Genomic DNA, 22,283 nt, shown 5'->3' on the forward strand with positions numbered 1-22,283 from the left:
AAAAACATTCTTAGCTGGGACATCATAGAAAAAAGCATTGGACTATTCGCAATAGTTCACTTGTACCTTCCTTAAATGCAAACAGAGACGTCTACCATCTACTGTGAGGAGTATCCCCCAAGCAATGTTGGGTTGGTTACCGTCCCTCAGGCAAAAGGAGAAAAAACAACAACAAGCAGAAGTTAGTTGTGAAAAGTTCACAAAAGCTAGGCAAAAATCTGCTGCCCCTGTTACTGACCTGTGTGGCTTCTCCAGTGACACCCGTCCCCCTTACTGCCTGTACTGACCTGTGTGGTCCCACTAGAGTGACACCAGTCCCCCTTACTTCCATCAGAGAAAGTGAAGCTGAAGTTAGAATGTTTTTTGGTTTTGCCTGTAAAGTTTGTTCTCTCAAATATATTAAACTAAAAGGGCAAAGTGTTCATGAAGTTCCCCTTTCCTTTGAAACAGCATTACCATCTATCTGTAGCACATGAAAGAGCCTTACTGAATTTTAAATAAATAAATAAATAAATGGAATCAGCCCCAGGCCAGAAATGTTCTCAGCCCTCAACCCGGATCCCTTATCTGCCCCCTAGCAACTGGCCAAGGGAGGTGTGGGGGGGATGATGACATCGCCCTGGTCCCACTTGCTCCTGGTCACTCTCCTACCTCGCTCTGGATGACCTTTGCCCACACTCACCTTCTCCACCAGAACTACTCCCAGGCAAAAGCCAGTGTTACTATTTTCGATACCGGCACCAGGCCCACAGTGGCACCTGACAACTCACCACACACAGGAAGCAGAATTCCCAGGTGACTCTGATAACAGATGTGAGAAACAGGGGGCTCACTTTTACTGAGTATTTCCTGGCTCTTTCCCTATGAAGTCATAGCTAAGCTTGACCAAGGACATCACTTTTCTCTGGCAGTCTACACCAAAGTGCACACACGCATCACAGAGCTTATAGCATGTCAGAGCAGCTGTCTGAACTCCACAAATACAAGCCTTGCCTCAGTTTACCCTGGTAAAAGGTTTTGCACTTAAAACCTTTTTTTACTGCCGGGCGTTGGTGGCGCATGCCTTTAATCCCAGCACTCGAGAGGCAGAGGCAGGTGGATCTCTGTGAGATTGAGGCCAGCCTGGTCTCCAGAGTGAGTGCCAGGATAGGCTCCAAAGCTACAAAGAGAAACCCTGTCTCGAAAAACCAAAAAAAAAAAAAAATTTTTTTTACTTGAGATGACAAATTGAGGTCTGCAAATTCCAAATAGCTGTCTAAGAGCAAGCAACGAATATCCTTGAGATTTTTGTGGTTCTCTGCATTTTATTAGAAAATAATGTACATTAGCCAAATGTTAAATATCTTAGCCAAAAGTTTCTAAAAGTCACACTATAAGAGAATGGTTTTGTTTGGTCCTTTAACTTTGTTTTATATGCCTGTATATCATTCAGTACCTGAGGGGTCCAGAAGATGGTGTCCCATGTCCTGGAAGTGGAGTTAGTAAGATTGTGGGCTACCTGCCATGTTGGATGCTGGGAAATAAACCCAGGACCTCTGGAAGAGCAGCCAGTGCTCCTAACCACTGAGCCATCTCTCCAGCCCTACTGTTTGGTTATTTAAACAACTCTTGGGCTGGGGATATAGCTCAGTTGGCAGAGTACCTGCCTACTGTGCACAGAGCAGAGGGTTTGGTCAAGCACAGCATAAACTGGGCGTGGTGGTACAAACCTGAAACCCCAGTGCTTGGGAGCTGGAAGTAGGAGCAGCAGAAATTCAAGGTCATCCTCAGCTATACTGTAGTTCTGGGCAGCCTGGGTTACAAAAGAAATCCCCACAGACATCTAGAACACCATCTTTACTCCGAAGTCAACAGCTATGGAGGGTAAGCATGCTACGAAAGATGAAAAAACCTTTAGGCTCTTCCGCAAGCATTTCATATTTCAATAGTGACAGTGAGAACTAAAAACTAATTAAGAACCAATGGGAGTTGGTTAACGGTGAAAAGAAAGAAAGCTCAGTATGTTTCCTAATTTGAAGGCAGACTGTGAACCTCGCTGTTTCATACAGGAGAATGAACTCATCCAATGACTTAAGGAGACCCAGCACACTGAGCCACTCTGGCGATCTCCAAAGGGCCAAAGAGTCAGTCACAAAAGTTTCTGTCTCAAATATTAAGAGAAAGAATTACAACTCACTAGGTGGTGCTGTTTTCTTCTCCCTATCGAGAAACATGAATCAAGTCAGTCAGTTTTGTTAAGAAATCACAATGTTATCGGTTAGAGCAGAGGCCAATGTAGAAGGACTAAGGAGAGAAAGGGGCAGGTTCACAGGGATAAGTTGTCCCCCCCTCCAAAAAAAAGGGGAAGAGCCACTGCCAAATTAAGTCCTGCTCCTGGACCCCATGCAGAGAGAAGTCATTGTGTTAGAGCTAGCTGCCATTGTCTTTCTGGAGTAAGAAGCCCAGCCTACTAGTCTCTTCCCCTTCTCAGAGGCAAGCCAGAGTCCCACAGAGCCAACACAATAAGGGTGAGGTCAGACTTTAGGAAAACTTTTTTTTTTCAACTTTATTAACAGGTACAAAAAAAGCAGGCAGGTTCTCAACTGTCCCCATCACCCACTCATCTGTGAAAGACAGAGCCCAGGTCACCTGGGCCAGCCCTTCATGGTCCTGTGTATCCAGCAATGCTTGCTTTCTTTCCACTTTTACCTCCCCTGGTCCACACTGCCTCACTCTTATACCACTCAACATGTGGCTCCTTTCAGAAGGTCAAAACCTGAGTTAAGATTAAAATGCCAGAGTATGGCTGACAAGGCACAGCAACCAGGCTCCAAACTGGATCCCTAACGCCTCCTACTTCCTCCCACTGTGGGGCCAGGGTGCTCTTACCCCTGTTTAATACCCTTTGTTCCTCACTGCTCAGCACTCCTTCCCACAACTGCTGGAGTCACGGCTCAGCATTTACTGTGATTACTGTCTGCCCCGAAACCAGACTAGAGATCCCATTGACGGGAGTTGTGTCTGCCATCCAGCGTCTCATCTCCTCTCATAGGAACTTAGCAAAGGGCTGCTCAATTCCTGGATGAGCTATAAATATTCATCATGCCTTATTATGTGATGATGGCAGATCAGTAACCCTAGCCAGCATTTCTCACTGCCCCATGCCAAAACCTTAGCTACCTAATTCACCATCTGTCCTGGGGAGGGGAGGGTTGGGAGCAGCGTACCCCTGTGCTCTTTCTTCTCAATGAAGGGGTATATGTGCATGCATGCCTGTGTGCACTTAAAACCTATAGGTCTATTCATTAAAAAGTCTGTCCCAGTTAAAATATCAAGGGGGAAGCAATATTCCCAAAGAGGTCACGTTGTCTCAGAAACTATCCTGGCTTGTGGTAGAGTACTTGTCAAGCATGCCTGAAGCTCTGGGTTCAGTCCTGAGCAGTGCAAAACATAGTTGTAGTTCACAGTAGATAAACATACTTTCAAGTTCTAAAGAAGGGGAAATCTTCTACATTAGAAAGGTCCATACCACCACTTTGGACATGAGCCTGGTTAAGGCATTTTGGTGGCACAGAGAGGCACTTCCCTTCGAAGCTCTGAGATATCTGAGATGGTGGCTTGAAAGGTAACACCCTTCTCTCTAAGACTTGCCTGCAGCTTCCCATCAGACCAGGACAGCAGGTTGGGGAGAACAGAGAAGGGAGGGAGAGAGAGGAGTTCCCAAGGCACCTTGCCTACAAAGATTGTATAACAACTGCTTCCTGAACCAGCCCCTCACACCCACCCCATCTGGGGCTCCAAGGAGACCACACAGCATCCAATCCTGACACCAGATGAGCAGAGGCCCAGGTGCACCCAGATATAGGGCGGCCTTCCTTGGAAGTCCATCATTCCTATCAGATGGAGTTCCAGAGCAACCATGGAAAATTCAAGAGCATACAACGGGCTACAGCTGTTCCCAAAGCCTCCCAAAGCAGGTTTCAGTGGAGTTCAGCTTCTCCAGGGATCACAGGTGACCCCCACACCTCACCACACCCAGGGGCTGTCTTGACGGCTGCACTTTACTGGGGAATCCCTCTGTGCCACGCACCCTGCTTGCTGAATGAATGAACATCCAACCTTTTAATAAGCAGGGTCTAAATACCATGTCATTTGTACTGTTTTATGAACAGAGTTATCTGGCTCAGTCTGGAGAAGAAATCAACCACCATGTGGACGGCCCAAGCCAAGGACTCAGATGTGTCCAATGTTGACTGTGACTGCCATTTGACAAAGGCTAACAGCATCCAATCTCACTCAAGCCACCCAAGCAAACGCTCATTTCAGGCTCAAACAGGATCGATAACCTTCTGTCTAAAGGACATACCTACAGAGTTTGTTGGTGGATGCTTCATTTAACATTTACCCGGGGAGGAAATAAGCAAACCCCCAAAATCCCCTTCCCCACAACAACAACAATAAAAAACTAAACTAACAAACTCAGTTTCTCAGTAATAGCCTGCGATGGCCACTAGGCTATTCCCAGAGCTCTATCTAACAGTCCATCTCTAACACCCTCCAGAGCTATAGGGGGGCAGGAAAGGATTTCCTTCAGGGGGCATGCACCTTGCACCTCAAAGGAGCCCTCTCAGCAGTTTGGAAATCGTTAACTCTATTGTGGAACAGAAGCTTCAAAAAGTTACTCTGTTACTAAAGCTGATATGTACCCAGCTTACTCGACAGCTTAACGACTCTTTACTTCTAAGAACAAAGTTCTTAGCCCAGAAGACCTTTAAACCAGGACAAAATTAAAACAAGACAGAAAGGGGAGGGAGGGAGAGAGAGGAGGGAGGAGAGGGAGGAGAGGGAGGAAAGGGAGGAGAGAGAGGAGAGAGAGAGAGAGAGAGAGAGAGAGAATACCTTAAAACGAGGCAGTTTTGACAAGACAGGACAAATAACAAGATTCCATCCACATTAGGGCCCTAGAATACTCAAGTCACAGAAGTAGAATAGCAGGGTGATTGCCAGGGTCTGGGGAAAGGGAGATTGTGTTGCAGTGTAAAATAGTGACACTGGAAAAATGGACAATGGTGATGGTAGATTAACAATATATTTAATGCCACTGACCTATACATTTAAAACTGGTTATAAAGATAAATTATATGCTATGTATATCTTATAATTAAGAAAAGAAAAAGAAAAGAGAATTACAGTTTGTAAAGAGAAGAAAAAGGAGCGACTGGAAACAGGCTCTTGGCTCCCCCCTCTCCCCCCCCCACTATCTCTGTGTGTCTTAATGAAATCAAGAAAACCTCATCCCGAACTAATGTATTGACTGACCACCACGGCCCCACCCCACCAGTTTTATTCCACAGGCTTTGTAGAGTCCGGATGAGTCATTTCTGGGTTTGAAATGCATTTCATGTAGGGTCAAATACTCTCTCAAGAGTAACTCAGACCAAAAATCGTTATTGATGTCTGGATCTATTATCATTTTAAGCGTATTAAGATTTCTAGAGAAAAACCCTCCTTTCAGAGAACATAAACTGTTAAAAGTAGTAAAAACAGATTAGTCCTAAACCGGACGGTGGTGGCACACCCCTTTAATCCCAGCACTCGGGAGGCTGAGGCAGACGGATTTCTATGAGTTCGAGGCCAGCCTGGTCTACAGAGCAAGTTCCAGGACAGCCAGGGCAACACACTGAGAACCCCCTGTCTCGAAAAACCCAGAACAAACGCAGACGAGCCCTAGAGACTAGGAAGAAACTCCTCATATCTTGAGTAGTTTTTACTAATCTTGATTTTTCCATCTCAACTTTAAAAAAAATTATATAAAACTCTCCCTCCATCCAGTCACCAGCGTTAAGGTAGTTGGACTATATTACACTGAGGACGGGCTTTGTCGTTGTTTCTCCCCACCCCCAACCCGGTCCCGCCAGCAATCTCAACACAATCAGTTTCAAGAATAGAGAAACAAGCACGCAGCACGTTAATTAGCCCAAGTTCACGACCAGGGCCCAACGAACCTCCTTATCAAGCCTCTGGGACTGACTGCCTCATCTGCAATTCAGGTCCGCGGCTAACCCTCTCCACTACGGATCCTGCTGCAACCAGCAAAACCCCTGCTCCGCCCGGCCGCGCCTCCCCAGAGAGGGCTGAGACCAGGCTACCCCAGGCACCGAGCCTCTCTTCTCCCCAATGCCCTTCAAATGGCCCAGGAAGGTGTGGGTTGCGAGTGGTTTCGGTCGCTCGAAGGAACTGGGCGGGCAGGTGTAGGTCGTTAAGCAGCCACCCCGTCCGTCTCCGTGCTAGCCGCACTAGTTAAGAAACTTCCAAGTTACACCAGCAGACACTCCCAAAGCGGTCAGAAGCACCCGGGCGGGGATCGGGGACCGAAAAGCACCAGCAAAGGGGACTAAAGAGTGCCTCCAAGGCGTCACCGGGTACCGAGAGGGCAGTCGGCGCCCTTCGGCAGAAAAAGAACCGCCCGGCAGCCCGGTGCAAGGTGAGTCCCGGGAGGGAAGCTCAGCCAGGCTGGCGCACGCCTCCCGCTCCTCAACGGCGACAACTTACTGGCTTGGGCATTTTGGCTGGTTGGTGGCTGCGCGGGTCCTCGGGAAGTGGGCTCTGCAGCGGCGGCTGAGACGCGTCTGGACCTGCAGGCGGAGGGAAGCCCTGAGCGCGCCCGCGGCCCGGAGCTTAAGAACCGGCCGGGCGGCGCCGGATGAGTCACCGCCCAACCGGGCCCGGGCGGGGGCGGGGCGCGGGGGCGCGCGGGCGGGCGGGCGGGCGGGCAGCGGGGCCGAGCGCCGGTGAGTTTCACTTCGTGTAGCAACCGTTGCCCCAGAGCCGAGGCCGCAACCGCGGGACCTTTTTGAGAAACACTCGTTTTTTTTTGTGTGTGTGTGTGTGTGTGTGTGTGTGTGGTTTTTTTCTTCTTCACAGACTGGGAGCAGCCGGGACGGGGGGCGTGTCCACGCAGCCCGCGCTGCGCCTGGGCTTCGGGGGTGAGCCCTCCCCCGGGGGCCAGAGGGTCGCACAGCGGCTCGCTCTCCACTCCCCGCGCCCCGCGCCCCGCCTGGGGGACCCCGAGTCCGCGCACAGGCGGGCGGTCCCTCCCTCCCTCCACCACCCCTCCGGGGAGCGCACGTGGCGCGACACCGAGCTGGGCGGGGTCCCCGGCCCCTGCTCGTACGACCCCGCGGGGTGCGCTCGCCAAGATGGCCGCGGCCCGGCGGGATGCGGGCGGCACGGGACCCGGGACCTCCCTCCGCGCCCTCGCTCGCGACTCCGCCAGCGGAGTCCCGGGGCTGCTGGCGAGCGCAGAGGGGAAGAAGGCGCTGGAGCTGCTCCGCGCCGTCCCGAGCCGAGGAAGTGCAACTCCACGTGGTGGGGCGGCGGCTGGTGGCCGGGCCGTTCGTGGGTGGGGCCGCCGGGTCTCCGGTCACGGCCCCCGGGTCCCCTTGCACGCGGCCTCCGAAGCATCCCCGTGCGTGGAAGACCCCGTCCCCGCATGCCTTAAAGAACTGACTTGTCTTCGTAATTCGACTTGACTCGCAAAAGGCTCCACGGGGTGGAGCCCCTGAAGACCTAAACTAATCCTAAAAGTTTATTTCTCTTTCTAATACTTCTCAAAGAGACCCGACCCCCTTCCCGTAACACAAGTACCCTGGTGATCTGTGAAATTTGTTGGGCTGTGATTAAATTATTGCTTCTCAAAGTCTGGTTCGGAGACAACTAAGCCCCGCCGCGGGTTTGAGACCAGAGCTGAGCCTGAGGAACTTTCCGGTGCGGGCTTGGGGTGGCGGTGGGGACTGGATGGGTTGGTTGCTTGGTTTTCTTATCGGCAAAACTGCCCGATTTTATGGCACCTGTTCCGTGGGGATGTAATGAGGATTAGATGCATTGAATGTGAAAAATACTCGGCTCCATTCCTGGACGGTATGACCAGTGACTGGGAAAAGTTCCTTTGGGACTCAGTATTCTCATTTGTAGAATAGGGACCTAAGAGCAATGCCTACACAGCTATAGACTTAATAACACACGTGAAGTTAGCTTAGTGCTGGATGAATAGTAACACGGTCTGTTGTGGGTCACATGGCTCCCAACTGCATGTCTAGGCATGTCAGGGGCCTGGCAAGGAGTGAGGCTATGGCTGAGATGGCCTCTCGTCAGCACAGTCTTTTCCCTTGAAAGATAGAATTTCTTTTTTTGTTAAAATGAAAATCACACAATGAATAATAAGTTATGAAAGATGTCCAGATCACCTACTACTGCAGAGCATTGGACATACTCCTCCTAACACAGCCTACCTGGCTGTCTTATTGCCCCGATGCCGTGACAGTGTGAGCGTCTACTCAGTTCACAGTTTAAGATAGCAGTGGCCTCAGGCCTTCAGAAGCCTTTCTGAACCTTACCCTCCAGAGGAATTTTGAAAAATATGGTGTGGTGTGGTAAAAATAAAAAGATGACAGGGTTTAGAAACAAACAACAAAAGCTGCATTCTGTCTCCGGCACTTCCCAGCTGGTCACTGGGCAAGCCATCATCCAGCTTCCATCTCCTCATCCCTAAAGTAAAGGGAATAAGTAGTACAAAGAATCCTGCTGCTGAGTCACACAAGGAGAGCACTTATGCATATTTGACATATGTATATTCTTTCTCATGTAAATTAACATTACAAAGTCATATTTTGTATATACTTTCCTCATGCATCTCCCACTACTATAAACCCTAGAACTTTTGGGGGGGTTTTGGTTTTTTTTTTTTTTTTTTGGTTTTTCGAGGCAGGGTTTTTCTTTATAGCCTTGGCTGTCCTGGAACTAGCTCTGTAGACTGGTCTCAAACTCACTGAAATCTGCCTCCCACGTGCTAGAACTACAGTTGTGTGCCACAACCACCCAGCTCTAAACCCTAAAACTTAGATGCTACTGTGCAAGGAAAAACCTCTTTCTAATAAAGCCATGCATATTACATCTAAGGATTATTTTAGGGGTCATCTCTTTATCTGATCTAAACCCCCTCAGCCCAGTACTTTGAAGAGTCTGAGCTACAAGATAATCTGTGAGACATATGGAACAGTAGCCTGGAAAGCTGTGTCTGTAACACACCATGCTGTTTCCCTACTCCTGGAGATTGTGATACACACGTGATTTCTGAGAATTGTGACTCAGGGTATATTAACAGTAGGACCCTGAAGTGTGTCACTCACTCACATGTCTCTTTCCCCTTTGTGAGACTGTTACCTGTATCTGAAGCAGTGTTGGATAACAGGATAATGAGTGCCTCTGTAGGCAGAGAGGAAGCCAGGGCTCATGGGTACTGTCCCACTAGCAATTCATCTGGCTATTTACTCCAACTGTAACCATGGTTTAGATTTTCTGCTTTTCGGGCAGGGGAGTGTGGTTGCATGTCTTCCTCAGGAGCCAGGAGAAAGGCTTTGGGCACATTGCTTAGAGGCTCTTGGGCAAGGTTAAACCAGGTAGGGTATAGGTAGTTTGAGAAGTCACTCCCTCTGACAAACCCTCTAGTCTTTGTATCAAACCACCTGAGAGCCTGTCTCCACACAGGTGCCGGGTTAATCTCAACCAATTAAAACAAGTCTGCAAGGAGTATGCCAATCTCTAGCTTTGAAAGGACAGTCAATAAACAATAGGGAAACAGATACAGGTAGAGTGCCCTTGGCCAAACACGGATCTGGGGAGTCCAGCAATTAACCTTGGGTGAAGACTGATGATGGGGGACAGGGAGAGGATGCATGTAGGGAAGTTCCAACATTGCCAACACTTTGGCAAGATCTTTTATTGCCTCCTTTCTTTCTAGGACTAAGATATTTCTTTTAAACATAACCCCAGGGCAAGCTTTCCATCAGCTAATATGTGCCGTGGAGAAACACAATCTATATTATTATAAAGTCCCCAGATTGCTCATGTTAGTTTCTGACAGCATTGAAGTTCCCTTTCCTGCTCCTGGAAGGCAAGAGGTCTCTTGTAAGCAAGAGGGTGGGTAAACAACACAGTCTTGGCGGCCTGAAGGTGCCACTCAGCTGTGTCCTAGTGTATGTTGCATCTAGAAATCGTGGCAAGGAGTTCCTCAGGACAGTAAGCCAGGCCATGTCCGGGGGGTCAGTTTTGACAGCACAGCTCGCTAAGCAGAATGCTGCCCATAGCCCTTCTGTTTTAACCATTTTTTCTCATTTAACAATTTACATAAATATCCTTAAAGGGTATTAGTGACCGTGATAGTTGTTTGGCTAATAAGTCCCAGGTAGCGTATCTTCTGATATTATAGTATTTTCTTGTCTTTGAATCATTTTCCTCTTGTCTTGAAAAGAAATGTTTCTAGCTTCTTAGCCTGTGGTACAACTAGAAGAAGGAGGGCACCCAAGTCATACCCCCATTTTATAAGAAAGCAAGTGGGGACATGAATGAATAGGTTCTCGATCCTCTAGCAGACTTCCCCTGTCCAGACTGCCATTTTCCTCTGGCTTGCTGGTTCCCCCAGGCCATGCCTCCCTGCCTCGCCTTGGACACAGTTGAATGCCACCCCAAATGTTCTGTTCTTAGGGTTTCTATGTTCTCTGTTCTGCCTTCATTCTTCCTCCCCAGCCTTTCCCAGCTCAGTGTAGCCTAGACCAGGCCTTTATCTGGGTACACAGCCTTCCTAGGTCATTTCATCAGTCCCCAGGGCAACAGTCACATCTCCAACTCTGACCTTGGTTTCCCAATGGCTCTTGATTATCTCAAAGGGGTCCCCAAATCCTCAGGCCTTCCCCTACCCCTTCTCAGTGAACAGCCTTATCTATCAGGCTTGTGTTTTCTGTCCCCCAGGTCTTTACCCCAAGGCCTAGCTATGGGGAGCACTTTCCAGCCAGCTTTCCATCTGCAGTGCTCCCTTCCAGCCCATGGTTGCTCTGCAGTTGCTCCTATTTGCTCTCTCCCAACAAAAGCCAACACTCCTGTCTGTCTGGTTTGCTGACCAGGCCCTCAGCACTGGAGAAGTGCCTGGGGCCCTGTAGATATTAGAACAGTGTATCATAGCAAATGAACAAACACTACTAGTTACTGCCAAAGCTGGGTTCTCAGGTTAGGTTACCTTCCTTGTGCCATCCCGCCTGTCTGCTAGGATGATGACTAGCCATGATACAGTTTACCTAGAAGTCTTTTTTCCTTAACCACCTTGACTTCCCAAGGCACTGCCCAAAACCAAAATATTAACAACAATTTACATGTGTTCAGAGGTTTTCTAGGCTCCCCTTAAAGTCCATGCATTACAATTTTCATTGTGTTCTTTGCTTATTTTTGTACCTTTGTGTGTGAATACACACACACACATACACACACATAAAAGCTTGCATGCACAAGTGTTAAAACAGGAGTGACTGTGCCATGACACATGAAGATCGGAGAACAACCTCGGGTGGGGTATTTGCTGTTCCTCGCCTTCCTCTTTGTTTAAGGCATAGCCTCTTGCCCACCACTGCCTTTGTCAGGCTAGCTGGCCTGTGAGCTCCTGGGGAATCTCCTCTGTTTGCCTTCTTCCTGTGGAGCACTAAGATCACAGACATGTGCTGTTGGAGTTTTACATGGATTCTGGGGATCCAAACTCATGCCTTCATACTCCATGGCAAGTGCTTTCCCATTTAGTCACATCCCCATCCTCATTTTAGGTTTTGTTTGTTCTCTTGTTGCTGTCTTGAGGCAGGTGTCACACAGCTCCAGTTGACCTCAAACTTGTTGTACAGCTGAGATTGACTTGGGAGGTTTTGGTTCTCCTGCCCCCGACCTCTCAATTGCTAGGATTTCAGGCTTATGCCACCATACCTGGTTTTATAATGAGCTGGGGACTAAACCAGGGGCTTCTTGCATACTAGACAGCACTCAGCTTACTTAACTTCAGTCCCAGCCCCACCACCGGGTTCCAATAAGCTTTCCCGGGGCATAGCAGACCAGAAGACCAGGTGTCAGGTAGGTGACAGCTCGTCACAAATGCAGAAGATGACACAGAACAGACACTGCGTTAGAGACACCTGGCCTCACAGGCACCAGGACATTCCTCAGGTACTCCCTGGCCAGGCAGCCCAGCTTGGGAGTGGACTGACAATCACAGTGGTGACATCTTTTACTATCAGAAAATGCATTGTTTCACCTTTAATGTTTTTGTGTACTCTGGAGGTCAGAAGGGACATTGGATCCCTTGGGCCTGGAGCTACAGACTGTGTTGGGGATTGAACCCAGGTCCTCCAGAAAAGCACCCAGGGCTTTTAAACCACTGAGCCATCGCTCTAGACCCTATTTTGCTGTTTAATGTTTTAAAATTCCAGGAGGGAATTCCGTCTACAGATATGTGCCTGCTATTTATAAACTTAGTGAATATTAATATTTCATCCCCTTAGCTTCAGGTTTTAGGAAAAGAAGCATTCTAGATAAAGCCTACTTAGCCCTCACCAGGACAATGATATTCTAAAGATGTCATATCTCTACTGTGCAAAGATCCATATGGAAAGAACTCAGTTTACACAAAACATTTTTAAATTTCCCAGATTTTTAAAAAGTTATTGTTTAGTTGGAAATGCAAACATTTTAAAGTCAGGAGTCTCTTCTGTCTGTGTGTCCCCACCCCTATGGTAAGACCATCGTTGGCCAGTCCTGGTGTCTCGATGCCTGGGATGGAGCCTCACTGCAGACAGAGCTCAGTGAAGATCTATGAAATGAAGCAAACTCAGAACCCTGTGTATTCTTTGTGGAGCTGATGATGCCTTCTTAGCAAGCAGCTGTCTGGATCCTGAGATTTGACATATAGGCTTGGAGATTTTCCAGACAGGGTTTCTCTGTGTAACTCTGGCTGTCCTGGAACTCACTCTGTAGACCAGGTTGGCCTTGAACTCAGAGATTCACCTGTCTCTGATTCTACCACCGCCAGACTTAAAATGTTTTTAATTCAAAATAAAATCTTTTTGAGACATCAGCAAGTAAAATTCTGTGGCATGTACTGCCACAATGAAGTCTATACTTCATTGCAATTTGGCCTTTGGCTGTTTGGAGTTTACCAGGTTTCCCCTGCATTTCTAAGAAACTGGCATTGTCACTTGGAGGATTTATATTTCCAAGGCAGTTCCTCAGGCTGGGTCCTCAGGTGACCCTGAATTTTATTCAGGAATGCATAAACAGTGGGAGGTAGAGCGCAAAGACTCCGGGAACTGGGTCTGGCCCTTGCCCCAATAGTAACTGTGAGTATTGGCAGTAACTTCAGTCTCTGGCCTAGTGACAGACAAGGACAAGAGCAGACTGAAGGCCCTGGGGAATTGGAGAACAATGACTGGGAGGGCTGTTGTCAAGCTGAAATGTGGACCCTGTCTTGCCAATGTCTCATGTCCCCCCAAAGCCCAAAACCATGATTTTTATATGAAATCTCTCAATTTTTAAATGTTGGCAATGAGTTGAACCTTTTTGGGTTTTCCTTCAAAACACTCTTGGAGCCAGATAAAACATGTGCACAGATCAGGTGTGTGCATCCTTTGCCTTATGTTCCACAGCCATGATTTAGCATCTGTTGTGTGGATTGGGTCCAACATTTGTCTCCCAGGGCATGCTTGGCACTCGCAGGCAATGCCACTAGTAGGGGCTGTTCCTCATGGGGGTTGGGGATGTGGGGATATGACAGGCTGGCTGCCGGCCTATGCACACAGACTTCATTCTCTGCATGAACAAAGACTGTTGGCAATTCTAGGCCTTAGACCTCGGCATGTCCAAAGATGGAATTTCCCCTCGTTTGTGGAATATAGTAGTAGCCTGAACTGTTGGCCATGGGTCTTCCAATCTGCCAGGTTCCATATGGGCTGTGTGCCCAACCCCCTTGTTTGCTCTACTACATAAGGAGGAGTACCTTGCCAGCAGGTAGATCTGTGTCCTCAGATGGGCAGCGATGGATACTGCTCCCGTGACTGCTGACTGTCCCATCCACCTGCCTCACTGCAGAGTGATGTAACCTACTCAGAGAGCCAATGGAATGGCCACCCAATACACTCAAGCATGGGCAGCTTGCTTCTTCTCAAGGCACACCTACCTAAGCATTCTAGAACATGTTTTTCTTCCAGACCTACAAAATAGCAAACTGGGGGCCTTAGGCATACATTTCCTGAGGCTAGCTTTCATTTTAACAGTTATTTTTTAGGAAGGTAAAGTCGGGGCTGGAGAGACCGCTTGGTGGTAGAAAGTACTTATTGCTCTTGTATGTGTTTGTGTGTGTGCCTGAGGGGGGGGGGGTTTCTGTTTCCCAGGACCCACATGATGATGCCTTGCCACAGCCTGTAACTGTGGTTACCAGGGACTGACACCGTCTCACCAGGCATACACATCGCGTGCACATGGTACACATACATGCATGTAGAAAAAGCACTCATAAATATCATATGTATACATATACATAAAAATTAAAAAGAAAAAGTAGCTCACTCACAATCAAAAGGCTATTTTGCACCTCAGAGTGGTTTCCTGCCCGCTCTGCCTTCTAGACAGCAATGGGACCTGTGCAAACTGGTGAATGGAGAAGCCCATTAGAATGTGGCCAGACTGGGTCATGGAACTCGAAAGCTATGGTGGCCTTGACTCCTTCCAGAACTTCTACAGCCTGTCTGTCATCTCCTAGAACTTGCAACATAGAAGACCTTCTAATTGAGGGAGACCTCACTCCTGTCAGGGAGAGGAACTGTTCACAGGAAAGGAGCCCACAAGGACAGCATGCTGGCCCCCTCCTGATGCTATGTGGAGGACTCGTCTGGCACCTGTAGGCTGCCCTTACCCTTGGGAGCCAGCACCAAGGGCTCTCAGCCCCTTCTAGCACTGCTTGGCTTCTTCAAGCCTTCTGTGTCACAGTGCCGACCCTCTGTCTCATCCCACAAGACAATACAGGAGATCAAGGCAGCTGCTGGCCAGGAGGCACCCTCATCTATTCTGCCATTCAGTTCTCAGGTTGTCCCTTTGTACACATTCCCCAGTGGCAGCCTTATCAGCAGTAAAGCCTTAGGACCATGTCTCAGAGCTGAGATGGAAAAAGATGTCAGGAGGAGAAGCCTTATTTATTAGCCCTTTCAAACTGCAACACGCACTCGCCTCTGACTGGCTCTTCACCCAAGAGCTGGAAGGAAAGATTACCTATTATGTGCTGTGTCCAGGCCATAGCTCAAACCAAGGTATCCCAGAGAAAATGGAAACTTCTTAAAGACGTCAAGGCTTTCTCCAACAATAAGGCTTTTCACCAGATGTCCTGGTATCTCAGAGTCTCATCTCTGATTTATCTAAACTGGCTTCTCCAGGGCCCCTCTGCACCTCCCTGTTCTCTGGCATCTTGTAGTTTCAATCGGGACCATCACCTTCAGCATTTCTACCTTTCCATTCTTAAAACACCACTCAGGAGCCAAGCTCCCCCTGCACCCCGGACTCTCAGTCCTGAGGGCCAGGTTTACTTGGTCTGAATCTCCCTGCATATTGTTAGTGACATCAGAAATTCTCTAGATCAAGTCAGATTTTGACTCCTTGAAAACATGTGTCTGACACAGAGAATGTCCAGACATCTTTAGCCCATTACTGTCATCACTTTCCCTCTGGGACTCCTCATAGCCCCAAGAATTCTCAGCAAACAAATAAATGTGGGAGGCCAAGGCAGAGAGAAGTATCTAGTATCGCAACCAAGCCTGGGCTATACAGCAAGACCCTGATTCAAACAAAACAAACAAACATGAACTACCAACTGAGATAGAGCACTGGCTAGCCCATGAATGTTTATCCCCACAGATATTTTCTGGAACAGCCTACCTGCTCAAATTGAGTTTAGCTCTTTATGCTGTAATTAATTAATGTATCTAATGCATATTTTGTTTATAAGCATCTTCTACAGATTGTATTTTCCGCATATATTTTGGATTATATAAATGGTAAAGGCAATGTGTTATGTCTCCTTCACATCTCCCCACCCCTGATGCTTATCACCATGATGCTTGCCACCCATGGTGCCAGGGGCTTACGGAGTTTGTTTCTCATGCCACATCATCCTTTGTGTGTGTAGCTACCACACTTCACCTGACCTTCCTCCCAGTCCTCCATCGAGTCTGCCTCCAACTCCTCTGTTACTCATGCCAAGACCATCTCTGTGGGCACATCTCTCAGGACTTGAGAATTTCCCTCGTACGATGACCACAGTAAAAGTGTGGGTCATGGAGATATAGCCATATATCATTCAAACAAGGGCAACTTAGAGAATGAATGAGGACACTATTAATGATTACATCATAGATGCTAGGGATATGCTCCATTGGTAAATGCTTGCCCAGGATGCATGAAGCTCAGGTGTTTTCTGGAAAAACCCACCTATTCAAATTGAATCCAGAGTGGAGTGGTGGTGGTGCATGCCTTTAATCCCAGCACTTGGGAGACAGAGGCAGGTGGGTTCGAGGCCAGCCTGGTTTATAGAGCTAGTCCAGGATAGCCAGAGCTGTGACACAAAGGAACCCTGTCTGGAAAAACAAACAAACAAAAAATTAAACTGAATTCAGATCATTATGTTGTAATTATTTAATGTCTTTAGTGATTATTTATATGCATTTTCTACAAGTTGTATTTTATGCACATATTTGGTTTATATAAATGATGAAGGTAAAAGCTATGAATAGAAACCCATTATTATGCAACACACTGGGATTCCTAGCACTTGGAAGGTAGAGGGAGAGGGGTCATACACTCAAGGTTGTCCTTAACTATCTATTGAGTTCAAAGCCAGCCTGAGACAAACAAGAGCCTATCTTGAAAATAAAAGCTTACAAGTCTGGGTTTGATGGCCCAGGCCTATCTTAGCACTCACAGGACTAAGTCAGGGGGGTTGTGTACACACACACATATAATAGGAAATGTTTTAAGATATGGAGACACAAAATGCTGTGATATGCTGAGGGAATGTCTCTGTCAGTTTACACATGCTCATAGCTTTTTATCTGGGACAGTCTTTGTGTCTGCTCTTGTCCTGCTTCTTTCATTTTGTTCTGGTTTTTGTTTTGTTTTGTTTTGTTTGAGATTAAGCCAACTAGGTTCAAATGAGCAACCCCCCTGACTCAGTCCTGTGAGTGCTAAGATAGGCCTGGGACATCAAACCAGTGATGTGTGAGTGTGTGTGTGCATTTGGGGACAGAAGACAATCGTGGCTGTTGTTCCTCAGGCTCTGTCCACCTTGCTTGTGTAAGTGGGGGTAGGGTAGAGAGGGGAGGGGAGGTGTATACCATAGGTTGCCATTAGTCACTGTTTCAGCTAGTCCAGCTAGCTAACTTCCTGCATGACTTTTTGAGACAGTCTCTCTCTGGCTTGGAGTTGACCAAGTAGGCTTGACTGGTTGACTGGTCATCAAGTCCCAGAGATCTGCCTGGCTCTGCCTCCCTAATGCTGGGATTACAAACTAGTCTAACACCATGTCTAGTTTTTTTCCCCCCATGATTTTTGGGGATGGAGTTTTGGTCATTGAACTTGCAAGGCAAGCATGTGACTGGTTGAGTCAAACCCCAGCCCCATGCCATTATTATTTTGTACCTGATAGGCTACGATAAAGCTCAGTGTTGTTTCATTCTGCATTCCTCTGATACTAACAGGTTTTCGATCTCTGCTGTTTGCTAGCCTTTCAGATTTCTTTATTGTTTGGATCCTTTTCTTTTCTCTTTTGTTTGTTTATTTGTGTGAGACAAGAGTTTCTCTGTGTTGCTTTGTAGACCCCAGGCTGGCCTCGAACTCACAGAAATCTGCCTGCCTCTGCCTCCCTAGTGCTAGGGATTAAAGGGGTGTGTCACCACTGCCCTGCTCCCTTTTCCATTTTCCATTGGGACTTTCTCGTTGATTTGCAAGAGTTTCATCTATTTTCTAGTTGTGAGTCCTTAGTGACTTTTAGTCATTGCAAGATCATTGTTCACTGCGTTTTCCCCACATACATTTTGTAATCAAGTTCATAGGTTTGTTTGGCTTATACTTTGGTATTAAGATTTGTCATTTATTTATTATTGTGTGCATGTGTTGGGAGCATGAATACTTACCATGGAGAGAGTATAGAGGTCAGAGGATTTAACTTGCAGGAGTTGATTCTCTCCTTACACCATGGTTTCTGGGAATTGAACACAGGTAATCAGGCTTGTATGGCAAGTGCTTTTAGCCAATGAGCCATTGCAGTGTCCCTAGTTTGCTGTTTTGGTTTGTCTTTTTGCCTTGAGGCTTTATTTTATGTGTGTGAGTGTTTTGCCTGCATGCATGTATGTATACCATATGCTTGCCTGATGCCTGCAGAGTTCAGAAAAGGGCATCAATTCTCTGGAACTATAGTAATGGATGGTTGTGAGCCACCATGTGGGTGCTGGGAACTGAACCTGGATCCTCTAAAAGAGCAAGAAGTGCTCTTAACCAAAGAGTCATCTCTCCCACCTCCTAGTGTGGTGTTTTTAACATTTAATTTTAGGAATGTTTTTCCCCATCCCTGTTGTGGAAAGATAACATCTATTCTCGTCTATCAGCTTCTTACCTCTGCATCTCTCATTTTGAACTTTACATAGTGAGTTTTAGGCCAGCCTGTCTTTAAAATAAATAAATAAAATTGTAAGTTTCCATTGTAGAACTCAGAGTGGCACTTCCTTTCTATTCATCCCTTATGGTTGTGAACACTCTCAGCATAAAACTCTGCCAAAGCAATGGAGCCTTATGAGCTGTGTGAAGAGCTTGCTGCCGAGTGGCCTCGTCACAGTTAGGAGCTGGGTTTGCCTGTCCATCCTGTGAGGGAGTCACAAAGTGCCCTTCCTGCACTATGCAGTTTGTCCACAGTACATCCTCTCAAGGAAGTGTACTAGAATCTACCTGCTTCGAGGCCTCTGCCAAGCAAGCCCCAGAGCCAAGGCACTCCCAAAGGCACTCAGGTAGGTGCATTGCATTCACGAAGGCTGCAAAATTCTGCATCATTCCCAGCTTCTCCCATTCACACCCTCTGGCTAAGCCCTCACAATTCCACTCATGTCCATCTCTCCTTTTCGAGCCCCACCCCCACTGCTGTTTCCCCCAGACTGCCTTAGACCCAAACTCCCATCCTTTAGCTGCAGCCATGCTGACCCCAAGAACCCTCCTGGACCTGACGCCTGGGACTTCACACCGTGACATGCATCAGGTGACCCAGCTTTGGTATTGTGTTGTGTCCACCCCACCCCACCCCCCGCTTCCATTCTCACTCTGGACCTTAGATCTGGCTATTCATACCGATAGTCTTTGTGTTCTCACACAGGCGTTCCTCATTCTCATTAAACGCTGGTTCTGTGCAAGGTGCGGGATGGTCCTGATGATGGGAAATTTGTTTTCTTGGCCACACAAGGGTATGTTGCCAGGTAAGTCCAGTCCCAGGTGTCCTGGGGCTTTGAGAACCTAGGTTATTTTTTATTCCATCTTCCAGGAATCGGGGTTTAGAGTGAGGGCCTGCACCTGGTGACTCATGCCCTGGCTGCAGATCACCGTGAACTTTCAGAAAGTCACCTGTTCCTCGTTTGCTCTCCTTGGATGGTCTGAGAGGTGAATATTAACATCTCTTGGGGCACAAAGGTTAAGTAACTTACCTTAGACCCATGGCCAGGAGCAAGCGAGCCAAGACTGGACCTGGCCTGTCAATCAGCAAAGCACTCACTTTTGTGACAGTCACAGAGCCAGTCACTTTGGTTCCCATGTCACCATGATTGTATCTGCAAGGGGATTGGATAAGTTGAGATTCTTGGTTCCTCTGCCCTGGGTAACCATATTAACCTTAAATACGTCCTCTCGATCCATCCATTTAACCCACAGATAATCCCTTAAGCACCTCACTTAGGTCGGCCATGACTTCCATGTGACTTCTTATTGAGGACAGCCCTGGCTCAGTAGGTGGAACTGTGTTTTTGATCTGTCAGTGTGCCTACTTGATCTCCAGTAACATCTCACAGGCCAGTGCCTGCTGGGGCAGCCTAGCCTGGCAGGTGCTGGGAAGGGGTGGAGCCTGCCCCCTTGGAGACCAAGAGGCTCAGGGCCAGCAGAGCTTCGGGAACTGGAGTACCAGAGTGGAGACCTAGCTGGTGTGTAAAGGATACAGAGCTGTCTCTGTGGCTCAGCGACCGGCTCGGGGTCAAGGTCAACCCTTCTAGTGCAGAGGCAGGGCTCTTTGTGGGCCCTCCCTGTACCTGCAAGGCAGTGAGGCAGGGAGCCCAGACCTCATGGGGTTAAACATGGGTAGTTTTTATTTTGTCTAGCAGAAGGACACAGGCTTCAAGAAGGACAGGGCCTACTTCTGGGACATGTGGCTCAGTGGTAGACTGCTTGACCAGCACGTATGAGGCCATGGGTTCAAGCCCCAATAAAGGGAGGGGGAAGAGGAGAGAGAGAGAGAGACAGAGAGAGAGAGAGAGAGAGAGAGAGAGAGAGAGAGAGAGAGAGAGAGAGAGAGAGAGAGAGAGAGAGAGAGAGAGAGAGAGAGAGAGAGAGCAGAAGAACAGGCCCTGCAACCAAAGGAGGTAGTTGAGCCTGAAGCTGGCACAGCAGTGGGCAAGTACCAGCCCATGCTGAGGAGCAGGCAGCCCCACTGACTCCCTAGTCCTGCCAGAGTCCTCTGTGGAGAGACCATGGCCCTCTGTGACCATTGTTTCCCTCGGTCTCTCAGCCCCACCCCCTTCCTCTGTCTGAGTCACACAGGCCTCCCTCTCCCCAGCTACTGTGGACAGTCCAGCTGCGCTACTTCTTCCGGACCTTTCCCCCACCCAGGTGTGCTCTACATGCACGTAGGTCCTGGCCTCTTCCCACCCAGGATCTGCCTTATCTTTTACACAAGTTGCTTTCTTCCCTTTCTAATTCTTGCCATCTACTTTAGCCTGTTCTCCGGGCCACCCCAGGTTCCTAGCACTCTTGCTATGTAGCTCTTTCTAGGCACCCCTTGTCTTCACCTGTCATTCTGGGGTGGCTATAACAAAGTACCATAAGCTGAATGGCTTAAACAACAGATGTTGGTTTTCCCAGCTCTGGGGCCTAAAGTCTGGAGGCAATGAGTCTGAAGGCTACACTCCCTTTGAAACTTGGAGGAGAGAATCGACCCCTATCTAGCTTCTTCCAGCTTCTGGCAACCCCAGAAGTCTCTGGGGGTCTTCCAGCATTGCTGCAATCACTCACTGCCTCTGTAGCTCATTGCTGTAACTTTTCTGTGATTCTGTATAGTCCGTACAAGTGTACTAAGGGCTGAAAGCACTCTAGTGAGACCCCATAGTACCTTAGCATCTGCAATGACCCTGTTCCCAAATACATATTCTGATGGCCTGGAGGTTAAGCCATTGAGATGATTAAACCCACACCCGATAGTCACTTATTTGTATATGTGTATGTGCATGTGTGTATGTGGACATAATTGTACACATGTATACAATGTGTGTAGAGGCCAGAGGACAACCTCAGGTGTCATTTCTTAGTTGCCATTCACTTTGATTTTAAAGCAGTTATCTCATTGGCCTGGAACTTTCCAAGAAGACTAGGTCGTTTGACCAGGGATCTGCCTGTCTCTGCCTCCCTGCCATGGGTTTATGAGCGTGTGCTACCATGCCTAGCTTTTTTGTATGTGGATTCTTGGCGTTGAACTCAGGTTTACTGGCTGAGATGATTCCCTATGACCCCTACACCACCATACAATCTGGTTTTAGTTAACTAGGTGCTGGAAGTCTAGATCCATCTCAGCACTGAGGTCCTTGACTGCAGCCTGGCAGTTTTGGAACGAGACAGAGGTGGAGTTGCCTTCCTCCTCTACACACTTGAGCAGGGTCCCTGAGCAGTCTGTCTTTTATCACCTGTACATCACCACACTACCTGGCGTTATTGTTGCATTTATTAGAGTCCATTCAATTGTAGTGAGTGCCAGTACAGAGTAATGTTTGCTAATGTTGCATGTTGGATACAACAGGTGTCAGCGGGTCAATGTCTGTGACTCCCTCTAATAGACATTAGCTGGGCAGCTGCAGAACACCTGAGCTGCTGAGCTTTCCCAGAGGAAACAGCAGTATCCAGCAAGCCCCAGGGATGTTTTCACAGCTCCAGAACCGTGGGAATCCCCGAGGTAGCTATGTGACAGGCCCGTCCCTACTGTGATGGCAGTTAGATTCTGGTTCCCACTCCCACAGCATGGAATCCTGGCTGGCTCTGTGGAAATGTGAGGGTAGGACAAGCAGGGACTCCATACTCTACTGTCTGTTCTCAGAGGTGAGGTGTGCCTCTTCGTGTGTGTGTGTGTGTGTGTGTGTGTGTGTGTGTGTGTGTGTGTGTGT

At 48.0% G+C, this 22,283-nt stretch overlaps 1 protein-coding gene across 1 annotated transcript in view; it reads right to left on the reverse strand.

The window, feature by feature from the left end:
• Ezr (ezrin) overlaps nucleotides 1-6,683 on the reverse strand; it is a 42,650-nt gene extending 35,967 nt beyond the window's left edge. Inside the window, exon 1 of the mRNA XM_027401082.2 lies at nucleotides 6,532-6,683. Within this exon, the coding sequence (XP_027256883.1) occupies nucleotides 6,532-6,543 (12 nt within the window). The 5' untranslated portion in view covers nucleotides 6,544-6,683. The remainder of the gene's footprint in view (nucleotides 1-6,531) is intronic.
• Between the last annotated feature and the right edge of the window lie 15,600 nt (nucleotides 6,684-22,283).

Source organism: Cricetulus griseus, chromosome 2 (genome assembly GCF_003668045.3).
Source record: "Cricetulus griseus strain 17A/GY chromosome 2, alternate assembly CriGri-PICRH-1.0, whole genome shotgun sequence".
Classification (NCBI taxonomy): Eukaryota; Metazoa; Chordata; class Mammalia; order Rodentia; family Cricetidae; genus Cricetulus; species Cricetulus griseus.